Genomic DNA, 18,838 nt, shown 5'->3' with positions numbered 1-18,838 from the left:
CCTCCACAACTTCTCCTCCGCATCCTTCCAGGGTGCAGCCGGGTACACCGCCGATGTCTCTCAGTCGTCTGCGCGGAAGAGCCCTGCAAATACACCTGCACCTACTCTGCAGTAACACAATGGGTGGCATCAGTGGTGGGTCCTCATAGTGATACCCAGGAGCGGGCATTATTGGACACAACAGACAGGATTCGCGGAGACATGGCAGTGGTGGTGCCAATATAATGTGTGATGTTTGTTGCTCTGAAATTCAATATAGGTAACACCCATGGCAAACCCTCAGACACCCTTGTGCATCCCCTTCATGCTCACGACACGTTTGCCTTACGCTGCCTACTGCACATATGCGATGCATGCCCTGTGGCTGCAGCACAGGTGGTGGCAGGTTGAGTGAGGCTGGCCGTGAGAGAGATGCACGAGAGGATGAGTATGGGATAGAGCCATGAGATTGTATGAGGATTGGGTTGCGTGTTAGTGGCGGGATGAGTACTGGCGAGGTGAGTAGGTGCAGTTAAGATGAGGATGGGGTTTGAGTGGGTATGAGGGGTGATGTGACAGAGTAGTGTTGGCGGTGCCGAAGGAGATGTGGGGTGGGGGCAGTGTTGTGGCAGACGGAGTGTAGGGGAAAGACTACGTGTTCTCACTGTGGCTGACCTACTGAGGTCATTGGAGCGCCTCCTGCACTGTATGCAGGTGGGCGATATGTTGGTGGTGCAGGTGACCCCCTCTGCCACCTCGAGCCAGGCCTTCTTGGTGGCAGAGGCAGGCCGCTTCCTCCCGCCCGCCGGGTGGAAGATCTCTGTCCTCCCCCTCCTCCTCACCCCATCTGATGATACCTGGGGTGAGGCATCATTAAACTGGGAGCAGCCTTCCCCCTGGGCTGCTCCATGCTGTAATTTGTTCCATTGGTTGCAGCATCTGTCAGTGGAGGACTGCCCCTTTAACTAGAGAGCCTCCAGCTGACAGATCGTACTGCGCATGCGCAGCCCGTCCGATGCGCAGACCAGCAGCGCGGACCCCGGAGGAGCAGGTAAGTGATTCCAATTAGTGCATTGCCTACTATGATCGCGCGGGCAACCCACTAATTTCACCGGGCGCGGAGGCCACGCACCCGAAACCCAACCCGCCGGAAACCCGCAGGCCTGCTAAAATCAGGCCCGCTATGTTTCCCGGTTTCCATACTACCAATAGCAGCAAAACAATACCCAGCTGTCTGATAGTGGGCACCTATACTCAAGGCCTGCCTTTGAGCAGGTGAGACTTCTAATAATTTATGAAGAAACTCATTCCAAAAGGCAGAAGGTCATGCTGGAATTACTACCTGAGCACAATCTAATTAGTGATGGGCATGCAAATGCTATAGCCATGGATGAACTGAAAAACAGCCAGGCTTATTGTGATCACTCTGAGGCAGATAAGAGACTAAAGGAAAGTACCTTGTTCAAGGAAGCAACTAGCAGTATATGAGACTTGAAGAATTTGGTGGCAAGTGGAAGCAGGCACTAGCCAGTCTCCTGAGCAGACTACTTGGATTATTTTAGGTGAAGGGACCACTTTGGCCTTCTCCTTTATGAGAAGCATGTTCAGTACATCACATAGGCCCAGGAAAAGGCAAACTCCGCTCTATTTTTTGGGGACCACAAAGTAGTGAAAATTCCTGTCTCTTGCTTTTGTGGTCTACTGTAACTTCTTCATTAGTCTCCAAACGTAGCTCACAACTCACTTTAACCACGAAAACAGAATTTCAACTTAAACTGTAAAGGATAACCCCCTCAGCCATGATCCTAACCCAAAAATTTCTACAGGTACCCCTTCACTTGCCTTCAAAAACAAATGTCGACTGTCACCCAGCCACCTGGGCCCTAAGTGGATATGCAGTTAAAACACAATTGCTGGGTGATCAAGGTGGAATAACCAGAAGATGTGGTCTTTTTCATTCTCCAGCTAGTTGACTGCTGATTTAGGATGCCTTGGGACTGAAAGTGAGATTGCCAATTTAGTGCAAGTTATGGCAGGTCTTGTACTGTGAACCCATGTTCGTTAAGAACTAATGGCTAGATTTTATGACTATTCATAGTCAATGATCAGAAAAGTTAGCCATAGGTTCAGGTTGTACATACTGATGTCACGGGCTCGATATTAGGAAGGAGGCGGGTTGGCAGCGGGGGGTCGACTGGACACGTGGGTAATGCGCCCAGTGAATTTAGGGTGCTCCGCACACGATCACAGCCTAATTGAAGGCACTTACCTTGGCTTCCGGGTTTCGCGCTGGAAAGCTGCGCAGCGGGCAGACTGCGCACCCGCATCATAGGCTGTCAGCTGGAGGAGCCCTATTTAAAGGGGCAGTCCTCCACCAACTGATGCTGCAGAAAGGAGCCAAAATTACAGCATGGAGCAGCCCCGGGGGAAGGCTGCTCCCAGGTTTAATGATGCCTCACTCCAGGGTCTTACTGGATGGGGTGAGGAGGAGGGGGAGGACAGAGATCTTCTCCCCAGCGGACAGGAGGAAGTGGCCAATTCCCAATTTTCGGAGCCACCCCACCACAAACACACCCGCTCGGAAGTCCGAAAATCGAGCCCCACATCTCAATGGCAGATAGGAGATTTTCATCCAATCACCCTGGGATTTGACTTCAATTTTCTTCTTGAATTAATGTTGCATCAAGTACTGTCCACTGATATCATGGGTTGAATTTCAGCTATGCTTCCAATATCATTATCCAAAAAAGTTATGAAAAAAAGAGAAATACTGTAATTTTAGTATTTAATTGCAAGGATTTTTAATACTAATTAGTCATTCATTAAAAATGAATATCAGAATTTCTTAAAGTAAACCATTAGGTCAGGGATTGTTCATAAGCTTAAGTGATACACTCGCACTGATTTAGAGTACTGCGTTCAGTTCTGGGCCTTGAAAGGATATATTGGACTTGGAGGGGGTGCAGTGTAGATCCACCAGAGTGATACCTGGGCTAAAAGGGTTAAATTACAAGGACAGGTTGCATAGACTAGGCTTGTATTCCCTTGATGTGGAGATGCCGGTGATGGACTGGGGTGGACAAATGTAAGGAGTCTTACAACACCAGGTTATAGTCCAACAGATTTATTTAAAATCACAAGCTTTCGGAGGCTTCTTCCTTCGTCAGGTGAAGGAGGAAGCCTCCGAAAGCTTGTGATTTTAAATAAATCTGTTGGACTATAACCTGGTGTTGTAAGACTCCTTACATGTATTCCCTTGAGTATAGAACATTAAGGGTGATCTATTTGAGGTGTTAAAGGAGTTGATAAGATAGATAGAGAGAAAATATTTCCTCTGGTTGGGGAGTCCAGAACAAGGGGGCATAACCTTAAAATTAGAGCTAGACTATTCAGGGGTGATGTCAGGAAGCACTTCTTCACGCAAAGAATAATGGCAATCTGGAACTCCCCGCCCCAAAAAAACTGTTGAGGCTAGGTCAATTGAAAATTTCAAAACTGAGATTGATAGATTTTTGTTAAGCAAGCGTAAAAGGTTAGGGAACCAAGGCAGGTAGATGGAGTTAAGATACTGATCAGTCATATTCGGTGGAACATAATCGAGGGGCTGAATGGCCTACCCCTGTCCCTGTTCCTATTCCAAAATCAACAACAAGCTGAAGTAGGGACAAAGGAAATTAAATTCATGTAAAATGCCACACCAGTCCAAATTTCTAACCTGAGCTGTTATTACATCCAGTTCAATAATGCAACCAGGGCGAGCTGTTGATTGCTGGCTCACTATGTTGAACACTTCTCCAACAAATTTCTACAAAAAGAGACATAATAAAAATATTAAATACAACAGTTGCAAATACAAACTACACCACGCAGTAATAGTGATACAATACCTGTCTCATTTATTTTATTTTAAATCATTCAAAGTTTTGGTAACCCAATGAGTAACCCAATTAGCCTAATTGCTTACATCAATTTAGCTACTTGAAACAATAGAGCCCGGATATTCCTGGGCATAGGAGGGTGGAAGCTGGGCAGGGGACTAGAACTTAGGGCAAGACCCGGGTCCATCAGGTCTCCGTCCTCTTTTTTTTATGTTGAGAAATTTCGATGGGAGGGGACAGATGACAAAGAGGTAGGAACAACATCCTCCCCCAGAAACCCTACCGGTTTCAACTTTCTTGCCGCAAAGAGAATGATGCAAGCATACTTACTGCATAAACTGGGAAGCGGAAGCCTAATGCTGGTTTCCCAGTGGCAGCCGATCATAGAACATTAGGAAAGTGGCTCTACAGAAATTGGCAGCATCTTTGTAAAATTTAGCTCTTCAGCCTAAACTGGCAGTCTCCCCTTCCCGATGAAGCTCCAACATTCTTGGCCCTCTGTGGGGGCAAATACCCAGGGGACACCTTAAATGGTGCAGACACCCAACTCTTCATGTCAGTTGATGCTTCCCCAATGGTGGAAACGGGCTCGAGGAATTTCAGTCCCTATTTTTTTTTAACAATTTGACTAATTCTATTGTTCTGTTTGACCATTAAAATCTTTGTAATTTGGGTAAAGTTATACAGGTCAGGAAGAACACACACCATATACATATTGACACAAGCACAAGTCCCACAGGAGTTGTACATAATTGGTACAGGAAATACAAGTGGACATTGCTAATCATGCTGCTATATCAGATGATCTACAGGAAAGAGAACCAACTCCTCTACGACCACCTCACTATGGGTGCAGCTATATACCAAAGTTGGTACAATGGCACAGCCTGCATCTCCAAAACTCAGAGCTGTGGATGGGTCCCCAGAGCAAAGCATAGGAGAAAGACATAAGAACATTAGAAATAGAAGCAAGAGTAGGCCATTCGGCCCCTCGAGCTTGCTCCGCCATTCAATAATATCACAGCTGATCTTTGACCTTAACTCCGCTTTCCCGCCCGATCCCCATTTCTCTTGATTCCCTTAGAGTCCAATTAGTATTAGAGAGCGACTATATATTGGAGCGAATATTAAGACATCAAGAGGGGAATTTTCCAAGTATGCGCTGGCGGTGGTGAACCTTAGCCGTTAGCAACACATATTGGAATACTGCAGGAGTACTACCAGTGATTTTCCAATATAAGTTGCAAGTTGGCAAGGTTCTTCATTGCCAGCAACTACTCGGAAAATTACTCCCAAAAAGTCCTCATTACAAAATGAGTCCAATTTGGACTAGTGAGCATTACTGATACATTCTAATGGTTGCGATTAACTATACAGAATAAACTGTTCAGGTATAACATGCACCAACCAATAATTGGTATTATATTTAAGTAAGCTCATCAGTTATCAGTGTACAAGTACAAAACTTTCATACCCATTAACTGCTTATTTCTAGATAAAACCCTGGATTTTGAGATTGTCTAAAGAAAATAATTTTACTACTTCTATCTGTAAATTATTTGCAATAAACTGTGTCTTTTTATAAAATTATGTAAATTTAGCTTACAACTACCTTCTACAAGCAGCCCCCCAAAAAAGGTTCAGTGTGCAATATTTCAGCCCATAATTAATCTAAAATGACTCAGTACATGCATATTATGTAGTATAAAAATATTAAAACATTCATATTCTCTGCCCCTAATTCAGTGCCACTGAAACCCTCATTCATGCCTTTGTCATCTCTATACTTGATTATTCCAAGGCTCTCCTCACTGGCCTCCCATCCTCCACCCTCTGTAAATTTGAGCTCAGCCAAAGCTCTACTGCCTTTATTCTATCCTGCACCAAGCCCAGCCCACCCATCACCTCGGTTCTTGCTATCCTACATTGGCTCCCAGTCCCCCAACATCTCTAATTTAAAATTCTTATCCTAGTGTTTAAATCCCTTCATGGCCACACCCTCCCTATATCTGAAACCTCCTCCAGCCCTACAACTGTTACCCCCCCCCACCCCCTCCCCCACAAACTCTTCGTTCCTCTGACTCTGGCCTCTTGTACAAGGGGGCCTTTTTGTCCCACCATTGGCTGTCATGCCTTCAGCCGTCTAGGCCCCGTGCTCTGAAATTCCCTCCCTAAACCACTCTGGCTCTCCACCTTCCTCTCCTCCCTTAAGACTCTCCTTAAAACCCACCTCTACTCCAAGCTTTTGGTCATGCCTCCTCCTAATGAAAATTAATGACATAGTTTGTGTTTAAAGTTATTTAAGAATATTTTATGACAGTTATTAATAGTTATGATATTACCGAGATTTCAGGATCAGAAAGTTCATCCAGAAGTTTCCTAGCATCAACCACAGCCTGGTAAAGCCTGAGATTCTGACCATCGGAAGCGACAAAACAAGCACTAGCAGAGTTGCAGTAGGTCCCTAAAAATGAGAGTGGAATATAATTGTGCAGAATTATTTCACCATTATAGATTCTAGTTTAATAAAAAAAAATGAAGGTTTCACAATAAAGAAAGTAATATTATTTAATAGTTAACTTACTAATAGTTGTTTTGTTCTTTTATACTTGTTTGAAGAGAATAAAAACAACAATAACTTGCATTTATATAGCACCTTTAACGTAGTAAAACTCCCAAGGTGCTTCACAGGGGCATTTTCAAACAAAATTTGACACGAGCCACATATGGAGATATTAGGACAGGTGACCAAAAGCCTGGTCAAAGAGGTAGGTTTTAAGAAACGTCTTAAAGGAGGAGAGGTAGAGAGGTTTAAGGAGGGAATTCCAGAGCATAGGGCCTAGGCAGCTGCAGGCACGGTCACCAATGGTGGAGCGATTAAAATTGGGGATGTGCAAGAGGCCAGAATTGGAGGAGCACAGAGATCTGAGAGGGTTGTAGGGCTGGAAGAGGTTACAGAGATAGGGAGGGGCGAGGCCATGGAGGGATTTGAAAACAAGGATGAGAATTTTAAAATCGAGGCATTCCCAGACCGGAAACTAATATAGGTCAGTGAGCACAGGGGTGATGGGAGAACGGGACTTGGTGCAAGTTAGGATATGGGCAGCAGAGTTTTGGATGAGCTCAAGTATATGGAGGGTGGAAGATGGGAGGCCAGCCAGTAGAGCATTGGAATAGTCGAGTCTAGAGGTAACAAAGGCATGGATGAGGTTTTCAGCAGCAGATGAGCTGAGGCAGGGACGGAGATGGGCGATGTTACAGAGGTGAAAGTAGGCAGCCTTGGTAACGGAGTGGAAATGTGGAAGGAAGCTCATCTCAGGGTCAAATAGGATGCCAAGGTTGCGAACAGTCTGGTTCAGCCTCAGACAGTGGTCAGGGAGAGGGATAGATTCAGTGACTAGGGAACGGAGTTTATGGCAGGGTATTCCCAATATTTACTTAGGAGAGGAAAGGAAGGTTGGAGATGGCGCGGTAGTTTGCAAGGACAAAGGGGTCAAGGGTGGGTTTTTTTGAGGAGGGGGATAATGACGGCAGATATGAAGGGGAGGGGGATAGTACCTGAGGAGAGGGAAACGTTAACAATATCGGCTAACATGAGGGCCAGGAAGGGAAGTTGGGTAGTCAGCAGTTTGGTGGGAACAGGGTCGAGGGAGCAGGAGGTGGGTTTCATGGTCAAGATGAGCTTGGCGAGGGCATGAGGGGAGATAGGAGAGAAACTAGAGAAAGATGCGAGTTCAGGGCTAGGGCAGGGGAGGAACCTTAGGGGAAGTTTGGCTTGGTGGGCTAGGGGAAGGGAGGGAAGCGGCAGAGGCAGCTGAACGGATGGTCTCAATCTTAGTGACAAAGAAGTCCATGAGCACCTCGTACTGTTGGAGGTGAAGGTGGAGGAGGCAAGGGAGAGGGGTTTAAGAAAATGGTTTGTAGTGGAGAAAAGAAGCCTTTGCATTCCAGGATGATCCTGGAATAGTGAGCAGTTTTGGCAGAGGAAACTATGAACATTGTATCAGATAATAACAATGGGGTATATTTTGCTGTGTGTATAATGTTTAAATGGATGGCATGGCACAGCACATCAGCAATTCTGGTACAAGTCCAGGATTCAACACTATTAATAATTGCTATTGCATTTACACTATAAGAGAACTGCGTATGGTCAAGAAACAATTACAGAAATAGATTACTGTGGGCTATGTTGTTTCGAGCAGATTGCTTTAAATAAATGAACATTAATCAACGACAAAATAATTTATAGGTTATATATTTGAATGATTCATTTTTTTTATACATTACATAGATAGGTAGGGACCAGATGATGCAGTGGTTAGCACAATGTCTTTTCATCTCTAGGATCCAGATTTGAATCCAGCCCAGACTAATGGACTTTTCTCTACTGATTGTAAAGGTCCTACCTAAAATAGCCATGGATATCTCAACCCAGTTTCCTTTATGATGTGGAGATGCCGGTGATGGACTGGGGTTGACAATTGTAAACAATTTTACAACACCAAGTTATAGTCCAGCAATTTTATTTTAAATTCACAAGCTTTCGGAGATTCTCTCCTTCCTCAGGTTTACCTGAGGAAGGAGAGAATCTCCGAAAGCTTGTGAATTTAAAATAAAATTGCTGGACTATAACTTGGTGTTGTAAAATTGTTTACAGTTTCCTTTAGGCCTGGGTCCATAGCACAAAACTTGCCACAGAAATGCTGCAAGGATGACTCGCCTGGAAAAATTTACACTTGGTCATTTTTTGGACACTGGAGTGTCTCTGGATTGTTGCTTTGAGTTTAATATTGCAGCCTGCAACTTTTGCCAGTGTTTTCCAGAAAGGCCACCTGATATGTCCATTGGAGTTTGAAGATAAGTGCGCTCATAAAGGACAATGTTTAAAAGCCAAAATGGTGTTACAGTATTTTCATGTGGCTTACCTTTAAGAAAAAGTAAAGCAGCACACGCTTGATGTGATTCTTATAGATGCAGACAGTGAAGAAAAATGATGAAGAAAGATGAGGGAGTTTACGCGTAAAACAGACTCTAAAAGGGCAAGCACGTCTCCAATTTTCCATGATGGGTTACCCATCTTACCAAAGATGAATGAAGTATAATGATACTTAATGTTCTTGAAAACTATGAAAAACAATTTCAAATTATAACATGATAAAAGATTCAATTAATTTCTGGCCAACTGATACCTACAACCAACTCTTCTGATTCAATTCTTTAATTGGATTAAAACAGATTTTAATCAAACTCACCAAGACAATAGCTTGGGATCAACGTTGGAAGCCAGGCCACATTAGAAAAAGCTGAAGTATGCAAGGAATTGATACGCGCCAGCTCTGAAACTCCCCCAGAGTATGACAACGGTCCTATTGGGTCCATACGCCAAAGTATCAGTTCACTGTAGATGGCATTAGGGTCATGAAACGTTCGTGTAGCAGCATTTTTAACCTGCTGTGAAGTTGGCCCTTTTAGGGACTTTACAGGTTCGACCATAAGCTTTTCTTTTTCAACAAAGTCAGCTTCAGGGGTCATTAGTGCATTGTGATGTGAAGAGGTCAATAGCAAAGGTAGCACTGAATGACAAGCCAAGTCATTTAGATGAAAACGATGTCCACAATACCTGAACTTGTGTGACACGATTAGAACTGTGGTGAAGGCAGATTCTTCAGCAAAAGTTACTGCCCACTGATTTAGTGATCCATCAATGTGTTTTGAAATCATCATAACTGATGGAGTGATGATGTTTATTTTCGAGCTACTCACAAAATGGGTCACTCCATTGATATTTGGATCACTATCTGGAAGGTGCTTAACGTTTTTAACAGTACATGCGTACATCATGATATTTTTGCTGAGTGAGTTAGCATCACCAGTGGGAAAAGCAACAGGAATCCGAGATGAAAATGAAATCTAAAATGTAAAGAGAAATGGATATTATTAGTTAACATACATGTCAGCATGCTTTGAAAATTATCTTCTGGCTGGAGCAAGCAACAACTTACATTTATATTGCACCTCAAACATAGTAAAATACCCCAAAGAGCTTCACAAAGGTGAACACAAGTGCCAAGCAAAGGTGGCAGAAGAGTTAGGATAGGTGATCAAAGGCGTAGTTAAAGAGGTAGGTTTGAAGGAGGCTTTTGAAGGAAGGAAGTGAGGTACCAAGGTGGAGGATTCAGGGAGAGTTCTAAAGCATGGAGTCAAAACCGAAGTTTGCTAAAAAAAATATTGGTCACTTTATATGAAAATAACCAATAATTTAGTGATTAGATCAGCTTTAATTGAACAATTCAGCAAAAATAAATCTTTAAAAAAAACACTTTTTTAAAACATCCATACACATTTGAACATTAAAATGGCAGTGCTTGTGCAGGATACCGCTTTTCCAGTTTAATTGGATTGAATAACAAACACAGATGTTTCCTGAACTAACAAAACATTCAAATGCTTCCATTGGTAAAATATGGAAAATATTATGCACTGTAACCTGGAAAATATTGTTACTCAGTTTTTGTAAACTTCTCGTTTCCTTTGCAGTATGATCATACAGGAACTATCAGAAGTGTGTGACTAGCTGCAACTGGTTTAACTGGATCAAAATTAAAAACAAGTTGTGGCAATTTACAAGAAAATAAACCTAGTCAAATTCAAGTGACCAGACCTAAGGAAGAAGTTATTACAGTCAAAGCTTCATGTAATGTTCTTAATTACATTAGGATCCCGCTTTGAATATAACCACAAATTGATCTGTAATTGCTTTAGTGCAAGATACTGATTAGCCTCAAGTGAAAACTATTCCAAAAGTTTCAAAGAAAACAAGAGCAAGTAATAAGTATTTTAACTATGCTAAATAGCACAGCAGTTGACTGATCATAATAGATCCAATGCATGTTTTAATGCACCCAGCTGCTCAACTCCCTACTGAACTTTTATTATAATTTCTAAGTAACATCATTAGGTGCCAAATGAACAAGTTTGGTTTTTGAAAAGTAGATCTTTTTCAGTTTAAAACAAATATTTTTTAAAAGTCTTATCTGTACCTGGACTTGTCTGAATATTCCTGGGTGGTACTCATCTAAATACTTCACATGCCACACTAAAAATGAACCATCTACAGGATGGATTGTAAACAGCATATCAGCATTCCTGTTCCACTCAGTTTGCAGTGTCTCAATTTTTCGATCTAACAACATGGTGGGCAGTGGAACTCCCGCAGAGGACGGAGTAGATACTTTGGTGCTCCCATCTTGTTCAGCCTCTTCATTCTCATTCTCTGATCCTTTCTCTGAAATTTCATCTTGTTCTGTGACAAAGTAAAAATAAATCAGCCATATAATACATCACAGCAAATTGTGCACAACTTCAAAAGCACCCAATGCATTCTTTTATAAGCATACATCTCTTTTATGTTATTTTGATCTTTAGTGCATTCCACAATCTGCAACACAAATTGGATGAACTCATTTTAAAGTGTGAAGTTGCTCCACAATATTGAATATTTCTGTTTTAAACAAGGGAATTTCACAATTTCATCAAAATAGTTCAAAATATGTTCATTACAATTACATGGCACTAAGGTCTCTTACCCCTACCTCAGCTAAAAAAAAAATAGGAAAATGCTGGTTTTGTTTGTAACTAACAATCCATTAACAAAAAGAAATTGCACTTTTCAAAGCTGCACATTCCCACAATTTCATTACCAGGTCATTAATTACAAGAAGAAACAGGTACTCTTGTTTTAATATTCAAACAGAAATTTCAACCCCAGTTCTTTGCAGGCAATGAACATAATACTCTGTTCTATTGTTAAACTTCTTACATGAACTTAAAAAAGGGCAAAGCCTCAAGTCAGTTTTCTGATCTTCATATCTACCTTTCCAATCTATAAATGTCATAAAACAATACAGCATCTCAACTCATTTTAAACCTTGTGATCACTAAAATGGAGCAATTTTATCTTTGAAAAACAAATGCCATCCAGCAAGTAGCTGAGCTACATGGCCAGGATGGTCCCAGTCTCTGCTTAGTTTGCTGAGGCTCGGGTAGGGGACCTTAGTGCCATGAGTGAAGCAGGGAAAATGAAATGGCTAGAGCTGTTGCTTAGATTGCTATCCAGCCACACATGCTATTGGTACAAATGTACAGACACTGGGTGAGGGCAGGAGTGGACTCGGTTGTAATGCCTCCCTCAGGCAAGTAGACCGCCAGCAGCACAGTCAAGGCCCACACATAAACGGCTGCCATTTGACCAACATGCCACAAGGTGATCAGTGCCTATAAAACTACTTCAGTAAGGAGATAAAAAGTTCAGGGGTGTGTCAGGAGAGAAAAAAATAAAAACTGTTATTTAAAATGCAATGCAGTATTATGTTTAGGTTTAAGAGTGAAAGGCTCAGAAAGCCTTTTCCTACGTATCTACATTGTCATCTTATTATATTCTCTTTCCCCACCACCACGGACATGCAAACATTCACATTTTAGTTGTTCCTTCCCAGCCAGGAGAGTGAACACATGACTGGTTCTCATACATCTATCACATAAAGGACTGAATAGTGCAGGGTAAGAACACTGCACTTCCACCTCCAAGCCTTGGCTTGAAACCAGACGAGATTGACAGGATGAAAGACTCTAATGATAGCTGTAAGGGATTCCATTTGATGTAAGCTTGACCAATCTCAATCCAATGCCAAGCAAGTATGAATTGAGAGCATAAAACTACCTATTATTCAGAACTCTTGGGCTCACTCAGATAGAGTGTAACAATAGCTGGAGCAGAAAATGGAAGTAATACACTGATGCTCTGCTGAGGTTTAAGTAACTCATTCTGTGGCATTGCAGAGCAGATTTTACTGATGATGATTATTGACTAAACACCATTTGAAGCTTGGACAACAATTTTTATAATTGTGACAGGGATGAAAATAACATTAACCATTCTATAGCAAGTAGCGTAACAACTTATAGTTTTGATTTTTAATATCCAATTCCATCAATTTCTTTCAAATAGTTGTCCATCTCATTAAATAAAACTGACTTCCTCGTGCTTCTTCCCTCTTTAATCACCCTGGGATGGGCAGGTAACCCGAACAGAGTGCATCAATTAAATTGTGCTCACCTACCATCATATAACACCGACATTTTACTTGCCATGCTCACCAGTGTCTAGTTTCATTTTCAATCCATTCTGACTGGCATTGTCAACTTCATCCTCTATCTGCTGATCTGTGAGCTTTCTCAATTGCCCCATGAATATTTCCATAGACGATGTAAAATGCAGTTCTTTATTGTTCAGCCAGTGAACCACAAAATTTCCACCTGCTTCTTCTATGTTAAAAGCTGCACCAGCTAGTGCTGGTGGAATATCTGTGCATAACAATAGAAAAATTATCTTCCTCGTAACACATTAAACTAGAAATATATTCATCTCCAACTAAACAGTATTATGCATCAAATCAAATCAAACCAACGACACTGTTCTCTTTTTCAGTCTTAACCAATGATCAGGTTCAAAAAATGTTTACTATGTCAGTAAACGCAAGGTAACTTTAGTAAAACTCGTTGGTGTATAACCAGTTTTTCTATTTTAACCACCCATTCATGCCCGCAGCCCAACACACCTGCATTCAAAACATTTCCACCCAAAACCAAATCTTTTCTTAGCAAAGGTGTGAGGAATGATTAAATGGCACCTTTATAAATTGTCTCTAGATAAACCTTAAGGCTCGTCCCTTGAACATTTCCTGATTTCTCACAACTAAGTGGAACATGCACAGTGCACTGCATGAGTCACTTGGCAATACTCTGGTAGAAATTAGGGTCTAGAAAATCTACAGTAGCTACATTAGGATGCTGCCCTCCACTGACCACATTGGAGTTGGCAGGGTCGGGCAGGAGCCTACAAGAGCACGTCTTTGGCTGTTTTGTGGCAAGTGTGTGACACCCCACCCCCAAAGGCACTGGAAATTTCTGGCTCCATCATTTCACAGCCCCAGGCTCGCACCCCAGCCTTGACTACTAGGTGGGTACAACTTCGACCCCTTTCAATCAAGTATGCCAGGTGAAAGCCGAAGTACCTGTGTTGATCATACACTGGATCCTTGCCAGGAACGGAAAATATTGACTTCGGGAGTTTCCCACCCCGGCCCCACCGCCATTATATCATGGACTCATTGGGGCAAAACAGATGCTCCGCCCCTAGAAGCCCTTACAAAATCGCTGCCTTAATGCCAAAGTCCAGCTGAAATTGCAGCAATTCTAGCATGTTCCCACCAAATTTATGAAGGGAATCCACCGAAACCACAGATTTTTAGGGCTGAAGTGGAAATTATTCTTTTTAAATTATTATTTTAATGACTACCAAAAAATAGCAAAAGGTTTAATCTTAATGAAAGTTTTAATCTATTGCTTGAAATATCAAAATAAGGCCTTGTCAGAATATCACATTATTTTGGATGCATGTGGTAAATACTTTGGAAGAGATATGGGAGGCCCACAGCAGGTGGCACTCTTGCTCCTCTTGGCCCCCAAGGAATCCCACCGAAGAATAAAAAATATTACTTACCTTGGCTTCTTCTGGCCATTCTGCTGCATCCCGCCAAGTTTCTCTGGCGGGTTTCACACCGGGCAGGCTTCTCCCCAAATCATCATAAAAATCACGTTGCAGCACTGATGACATAATCGGGCCGCGACTTTTAGATTTAAATTAGACCCTCGCCTGCCTGCAGTGTGGGCCTCGGTCCACATCAAAGTTGGTGAAGATAAAATATTGCCTGGCGGGAACCGTCCAGCCTCAGGCCGGTAAGTGGGCCCGGCCTGTTTTAAACCCTCCCAAACACTGTTCCCGCCGGGCGGAGGGGGTTAAAATCGACCCCTATAAAGTTCTAGTCTCAAGAAATTACATAAAAGTTATTGTCACCTTTCAATAGTCAATTAATTTGTATTAAAAATGGGTCTGATTATCTTAGTTTGGTAAAAAATAATTACAGTTCTAGTTTTACTAATCCCAACCTGTATTAGGATTAATGCTCGCGGCAATATGGAAGTGACATAGTGCATTAGCATGATGTGAAATTTGTCTGTGGACTTCATGTGATCCAAGCTGGCTTGGCAAAACTTCCATATGGGCGACCAAAACTGAAGATCTGCGACGACGGCTTCTTAGATGTTTCAAATGGTGAATTGTCTGTAAAACACATTAACCCAATTAACCAGTGGACTAATATTTATTCTTGTGATAGATTAAGAGTATTAATCATTTTAAAACCTCCTAGCATGGACGAATACAATTTAAAAATAATTAATGTTGTCTTCCTCAAGGTATTGATGATTGGATCTTCTTTCTTTGTTGATTCACACTTTAACAACTGCTGGCAAACTAGGCTTTGTTCACTAATTATAAATAAGCCACTCACAACATGTAACTCTTTCACCATGAAATTTTATTCAATGCTTTGTCTCAGGAAGTCTTTATAGCACAAAATAATTTATAATGGTAAAGTTGACAGGAAATGTGTACAGACACAGATTTTTTATTATATTATAGATTGTAGCAGCCCCTCTTACAGGTATCTAGTCTGATGGATGATGACACTTAAGAAATCTATAGGATTAAAAATGTTGCATCTAGCATGCGTCAGACATTAAGTGTGTGAGCACAAAATATCATCTATCATACTTTTCTGATTGACTCATAAAAGCTACCTATTAAGTTAGCTGTATAACTGAATCAGCATAGTTATGAAAACTGCCAATCGGGAAAAGAAACATTATAAAACCAAACCATTCAATTGCTTATTTTTTCTCTTAAAAGTATTATTCTGGCAGCTGCAGTTTTCCACACAATGAACCAATTCTATTGTTTTCTTTTTAACAAACTGGTTCAAGCTATAAACTGGATTTCTGACCCAGCTGAACATATAGGGGGACATAAAAATAATTAAATAATTCAGGGAGGAAAAAAACACTAAATTGACCCAAATGATTTCAGATATACCTCCAAGTAATACCCCACACAGGCGTGACCTCTCTTTGGGACAGATGAACCTGAATTCCTCAGGTTCCTGGTTTGCATTGTGTACCTGGACCATTTCTGAATGAAAAGGCTCAATCAAGGATTCCCACAATAGACCAGTTACTCTGGTGGATTAAAAGTCCAAGAATGCAGCATGCAGTGTCACTATGCACTCTGATCGATTGCAACTCCCAGAATCGAGATTAAGATATCAAGTTTGTTGAATCTAAAACAGCACAGGAACAAAAAGAGCAAGACTGGCACACAGGAAGCTGTAGCACACCATGACTGAGCAGTTCTGATGCTTTGACGTCGTATCTATTATCTAATTGAACAAATAAAATCTCCTAGATCCAGCCTTCAAATTTCAAATCAGATCCAGATAAAAAATAATTCTCACAAAACAGTTCACCACACCTCCAGCACTTAAAAACAGGCAAGTCCTTACTTCTCTTAAGATCCATTACTTTTAATTTGAAGACTCTGTACCATGCTCCCCAGCACTACCCCCATTGTGCTCCACTCAAAGACTCAGAATGGGACAATATGAAACATTACAACTGCACTATGAGAGACTATCTGTGAGCAATGCCATGAGAAATCAGGGGGTTGCAAGAAACAATACTCAGTCTGTTGTACTATGAAAAATTAGGGCTGATAACAAGTTACAGCTCAATATTTAAGTTAGATGCCCATTTTTAAATAAGATGCTATGATTTCATCTCTTCAGCTACTTATTTTTTTTAATGAATTGGCATGACTTTTTAGATCTCAATTGTGCACATTGTTTTTAAAAATATGTGTAATCTAGAACACATCCATTTTGAAAACACTGAAGTATAACATTTCAAAGCCTGAACAATTTTGGCATCAACAAAGAAAGTGGTAATACACATATACCAGACTATGAAAATACTGCATATGTAACTATAAATATTTTGTAGAAAACAACACTGAACCTTGTAGGGGGGCATACAGGGGTAAATTTTGCAGGGCCACATGTGCAAGGCACGGGATCTCACAAAATTTATCTCATCGTTCTTCAAAAGTACATCATATTGGAACGACAAAAGGCTTAAAAAATGATTACCTCCAGAGCGTGCTGGATTTTGTCTTTCTGACTTCCACTGTGAGGAAGATGGCTAGTTGAGGTACTAATGGTTGAATCTGTCATTTGTCCTCCGAGAAGACTATCTTCTGGCAATAAGGTTTCAGCCCACAGCCGGCAGACACCATCTTGACATGAAGTCAGTAGCACGTTGCACACAGAACTCCTGGAGACAGAATATATTGGAATCACATACATTCCAAATCCAGTATAGAAGTGACTCTTCTATTCTACTGCAGTCATTTTGCAGTATACATACTCAGTCTCAGCGATAAAAACATGAATAAGACTTTGCAAGACTGGACAATTGAGAATTATAGTGGATGCAGAATTATACTTTATGATGTATTTTTTGATTTAGCTCCATCTAAAGACCAGCTATATCATGCACTTAGATTATTTGATTTCTAATCAGAAAGGACCCTAGGGCCTCAAGTGTACAAGTCATGCTTTTTTCAAAGATTACCTTTCAGCACTTCTGTATTCAAAATCCTTTCTAACTGTGTGAAAACGTCCATAAAAATGTGAAAAGTTATACAGTATACAGGAAGATAATGTAAACATTGCAGGCAGGTGTTGTTCCCAATTAAGACCCAGTGATAGGATATACAATATTTAAAATAAGCCGATGGGATGTACTGATACAAGCATAGGGAAACCTGAATAAACCTCTTCTGATTGAAACAATGCAATAACCATCATTTAATTGCACCTGCCAACAGACCCAGATTTTAACCAAAGAACTTAATGGAAAAAGAGCAAACCAACTTCTTGCATTGGAGGATCTACTCAAAAAGCTAGTAGAGATCATAAAACACACAGTTTAAAAAAAGATTTGCAAAAGATTAGGGAAGATAATCAACTAACTAGCATGATTAATCAAGTGAAAAGACTGTATAAAAAGAACTTCTGGGGTGGAGAACCTAAAGAACTGAAGAAGCAATCAATATGATGCCCTATGTCTGTACAATTCAGGGGAAATCACATCTTGCAAAATTATCTCAGAACAGTATAATAAAGGGGCAATCAATATCCTATGATTTTCCTGAATATTAACGTGTTTTTTCTTTACAGATGTCAACTGATCTGTGTATTTCCAGCATTTTCTGTTTTTGTCTATTATTTTTCCTGTTTGGATGACAGCCTATTTTTCGTATATGGAGGATAAACAAATGAGGAAGAACGTTATATAATCCTGAAATCAGCGGCTTACACTGATTACCACATAATAGGTCAATTGAATCTAATCTATATAGAGTAGTGTTATACCATCCTTTCTGGTTCATAAAAGTGAACAATTTGGATACTGAATGACATTGTCTTTCAATATGGCGCCTTCAAAAATGACAGCATTCAGGAAAAACACAAGTCAAAAAGACATTTTTTAATTATGACTGTTCTTGAATTAATTTAACCAGAACAATTTTGATGCATACGTGTTTCCATAATCGTCAATGGGTCTAATGAAATTCTTCAGCTGCTTGATTTCTAATCAGTTTAATATCTAAAAAGGTTTATTATCCATTTTTGACAAGAGAACAAATAAATAAATCCCCACATGGGCCAATATTAATAAGGTAATTACTTTAAAGGGCTTCTGCCAAACAAAATTTGCAAGCAAACATTCCAGAAGGAACCTAATGATGGAAATGGTGTGATGACATAGCATAATGGAGCTGCACTCAATTTTCAATGGCATAGCAGGACATGGGCTGCCAACTGTATTCTTTCACACACTGAGTTCCTGAACTTTACTATGCTGTCATGCTAAGATGCCAAGTAGAGGCAAGGCACTTTCCTGTAAAGAGGGAGGGAAAACAGACAGATGAAGGTCATACCGTCCATTAATGCCGCCAACAA

The 18,838-nt window shown here is 41.0% G+C and overlaps 1 protein-coding gene across 1 annotated transcript in view; it reads right to left on the bottom strand.

Annotated features, from left to right (window-relative positions):
* Positions 1-18,838, bottom strand: part of dmxl2 (Dmx-like 2) — a 112,449-nt gene that overhangs the window by 61,142 nt on the left and 32,469 nt on the right. Inside the window, exons 8-14 of the mRNA XM_067971439.1 lie at positions 16,961-17,144; positions 14,868-15,042; positions 13,017-13,223; positions 10,901-11,163; positions 9,113-9,770; positions 6,200-6,321; positions 3,695-3,784 (exon numbers count right to left, since the gene is read on the bottom strand). Coding sequence (XP_067827540.1) covers positions 3,695-3,784; positions 6,200-6,321; positions 9,113-9,770; positions 10,901-11,163; positions 13,017-13,223; positions 14,868-15,042; positions 16,961-17,144 — 1,699 coding nt within the window. The remainder of the gene's footprint in view (positions 1-3,694; positions 3,785-6,199; positions 6,322-9,112; positions 9,771-10,900; positions 11,164-13,016; positions 13,224-14,867; positions 15,043-16,960; positions 17,145-18,838) is intronic.

The sequence above is a fragment of the Heptranchias perlo genome, chromosome 34 (genome assembly GCF_035084215.1).
Source record: "Heptranchias perlo isolate sHepPer1 chromosome 34, sHepPer1.hap1, whole genome shotgun sequence".
NCBI lineage: Eukaryota > Metazoa > Chordata > Chondrichthyes > Hexanchiformes > Hexanchidae > Heptranchias > Heptranchias perlo.
Note: the sequence above shows the minus strand (reverse complement) of the source record. Positions and strands in the feature narration are given on the sequence as shown.